We start from the raw sequence: 3401 nt of genomic DNA, 5'->3' as shown, positions 1-3401 counted from the left end.
TTTTTTTTCCCGGTGTCCCGTAGGTTTACAGGAGCGTCTTGTTGAGGAGTATCTCTGCCGATGTCCCGTTGGACAAAACCGCGAACCGCGATGAGGAGATGGCAGAAGGTGAGTACGGCGAAGTGATCCCCCTTCTTAAACGTGTACTTGAGAGCGGCTTCTTAAAGAACTGAACTGTCAAGTAACAAGTGAAGCAAGTTTTACACTTTTAAATGTATTAAAGAAAAATAAATATATTGTTGAAAAAGAAAACACCTTGTCAGCAGCCATCCGGTGTGTTAGATGTGGAAAATACACTCCCTAGTTGGAAAAAATGTTTAATTTGGTTGCTCAAGGTTGAAGCGTTTCCTTAGTGTGTCAGGGACATGATAGTTCTTATACAGCAACACCGGTTAACAAAGACAGAGGAAGAGTGCCTGCAATGTTATGACCTGGTTTTTCTTACTATCAGCTATCCTGGAGGCTTAAATAGGGAGAATGTGTTTCAGAAAATACAGAGTGCCTCTCCAAGACCGCTGTTTTCTTATATGCAGGTTTCGTGTACATAGTTGGTATTTTCTTCGCTCTGGGTTGGAGGAAAAAAGGGGTAGGAGTAGTATTTGAGAAAAGCATGAGAACCGTGGAATTGTGCAGTGCCTGTTTTTAGTGACGTGTTGGAGAGATCACAGGCCCATGTCCATACCCGTGAGCAGAGCAGATCTGCAGCCGGGACAGATGCAGAAATCGAAGACACTTTTGTGTGGTGAATTCCTGGTGTAGTTGGGTTTCAACTGCTTGAATGAACACTTGGGCTGTTTTTTTAAATGCCTTTTGGGGATTCCACCGGGTCGAGGGAAGCACTGATGTCTTGTAGGCTCAGCATCCTGCCCAGCAGCCCCGCTGTCCTGGGACGCCACAGCACCTCCAAAGCGGCACTGGGCTCCCACGTCCTGTCAGACAACTGTACTTCATTACAGCGTTCGTCGGCAGCTTTTCCTGCCAGAATTTTTCTTCAGTTAAGAGACTCGTGTCTCCTTTATCTAGTCTCAACTCCTGCTCTTAGACAGCAGCTTACAGGGCTCGTGTTGTGACACAAGGAGACACTCTGAGGAGTCACACGGACGGACGGGTACCAGCCGAAGCTCCTGGCTGTGTCTCGTGGTGCTCTGGTGGTGAGAGGCCTTAGTCCGTGTTGCCCAGTTCCGCTCAGGCTGCTTAGATCTTAGGTGTAAGAGCAGTGGCTGGCTTGGTACCACTCCCCAGAATAACCATGGGAAAAGGCTGTGTTGCCATTCTTCGCTGCGGCTGTTTCCAAGGTTGGAAAAAGGTTGATGTTGGCCTCTTCAGCCACAAGCCACTCGCCTGCTAGCAGCGATTTGCAGCTCCTCCTCAGGTTCACAAGCACCTGCAGCACACCCTGCTCCTGCCCGAGGCACACCTCGTTAACTGGGCCATGTGTGGATGCGTTCGTGCCGGCTGGATCCTGTAAGGGTGAACCTGAAGCTTGCTGATACTGTGATTCTAAACCTGAAGTTCTCTCTTACTGTTAGACTCCTCTGTGAAATCTGGCAGTTCCTCTGGACGACCCGCAGCAGAGCACTCCAGCGAGTCGGGAACAGAGGAGAGAGGAGATCTCATCAAGTTCTACAACACTGTCTATGTAGGAAGAGTAAAATCATTTGCACTGAAGTACGATGTCACAAACCAGGATCACGTAGTAAGTGAAGTATTGTGGCGTTTGCTCTGTTGTTAATCAGTCGCACTGTCGTTTCTCCTGACAGTTGAACACGTGTCGGTAATTTTGTTCTGTTACTCACCTGGTGTGGTTATAGAAGTCAAACAGTTGTAGGTCACGGCACGAGGACTTGCCTTTCAAGGCAGATACAGTTCAGCTTCTTCACAACGATGCGACACCGTTGGCTCAAGCACCTCTGGGGCATCTGTGCCACACCTCCGGAAAACAAATCTGTGGGGGTGTTTGCTGGATACCTGATCTGTTGTTTAATAGATGGAATTTCTAAATAGATAATAGATGAATAGATAGAATTTCTAAAGACCTGGAAGTGTATTAATCTTCCCTTTGTGAAGTTACTGCTCTTAAACACCTTCTGATTCAGCTCCCATCCAAACCTCTCTCTCGCAGGTGGAAGCCCCTCCCTTGTCTCCGTTCCCCACCATTAAGCAGCAGCCAGTGTCTCCTCGGCGCATCTCCCAGCAGCACTCCGTCTACGTCTCGCCTCACAAGAACGGGGCCTGCTTGACACCCCGATCCGCTCTGCTGTACAAATTCAGCGGGAGCCCTTCCAAGGTAGAAAGCAAAAAAGGTTGAAAGGGGTCGGTCTGAGAGGGGGTTCATTAACCCCCTGACTAGGATTTGCTCTAACCCAGTGCGGTTTCACTGAACTGGTCTCAGCCTGTGGTGAAGGGTGGAATTCTTGTATCTGCCACTCGCTTAGCAGAGGGGTCTGGAGTAGCTTTTAGTTCTTGCCAGAGCGAGTGTGAAATGGAGTCGTAGTAACTCAACTATTTTTTTTTTTTACCTTGATCGCAGAGTTTGAAGGACATCAACAATATGATCAAACAAGGCGAACACAGGAGTAAGAAGCGAGCAATAACAATTGATAGTGACACTGAATCCCCCACCAAGCGACTCTGCCAGGAAAACGATGATGTTCTGCTGAAACGTCTCCAGGACGTTGTCAGTGAAAGAGCAAATCACTAGAACTGCCGGTTGTGCGGGCTCAGAGCCGTGGGGCTGCGTCCAGCTGCCGCGCCGTTCGTTTCTCGTTTTTGTGAACAGACAACTGCCAAGTTCCTTCAACGCTGAACTGCTGCCATTGCACCCCCGGGATGCAGAAAGCCAGGGTTCAGTAGTAGGCACCAGAGGACGAGAGGGGGTGAGATGTTCAGCCCCAGAGCCCGCGCTGGGCGGTCAGTTACTCTGAGCCGCTTTACAAGAGGACGGTCTGTAGGAAGCCACATTGGATGTTCTGGAGCCTGAATTAGAGCATCGTGACTCAGCTTCTAGAGATACAGGTCTTATTTTTGGAATAAGAATGATAAGGAAATGAGTGAAGACAAGTTTCCTCAAGTTTTTGGTATTCGGGGAAGAAACTGTAGAAGTGCCTTATTTAAAAGAATGTGGAATTTTATGCATTGTTTTACTGTGGAATAACTGGAGTGAACAGATTGATCCCCTGGCCTCAGGAAGAGCTGAGCAGTTTGGAACTGTACAATTTGCGTTGTGCTCCATCTCCTGTCGGAGTGTTGGAGAGGGCATGCCCTGCCGTGGGTCTGCCAGCTTCAGCAGTAATCGAAGAGTAAATCTGGACCCAGGCACCAGATCCCGCGGGGATCGACCCAGGCATCCCGGGAGCCTGGGTTTACCCGTCTCTAGAGCTGCCGAATGCTGCCACGGGAGC

At 49.2% G+C, this 3401-nt stretch overlaps 1 protein-coding gene across 1 annotated transcript in view; it reads left to right on the top strand.

The window, feature by feature from the left end:
• Positions 1-2701, top strand: part of RBL1 (retinoblastoma-like 1) — a 20623-nt gene extending 17922 nt beyond the window's left edge. The window contains exons 18-21 of the mRNA XM_010135164.1: positions 24-108; positions 1530-1696; positions 2123-2287; positions 2531-2701. Of these exons, the coding sequence (XP_010133466.1) occupies positions 24-108; positions 1530-1696; positions 2123-2287; positions 2531-2701 (588 nt within the window). The remainder of the gene's footprint in view (positions 1-23; positions 109-1529; positions 1697-2122; positions 2288-2530) is intronic.
• Positions 2702-3401: the final 700 nt, after the last annotated feature.

Source organism: Buceros rhinoceros, unplaced genomic scaffold (genome assembly GCF_000710305.1).
Source record: "Buceros rhinoceros silvestris isolate BGI_N320 unplaced genomic scaffold, ASM71030v1 scaffold21794, whole genome shotgun sequence".
Lineage (NCBI taxonomy): Eukaryota > Metazoa > Chordata > Aves > Bucerotiformes > Bucerotidae > Buceros > Buceros rhinoceros.
This window is presented reverse-complemented; position numbering and strand designations above follow the sequence as displayed.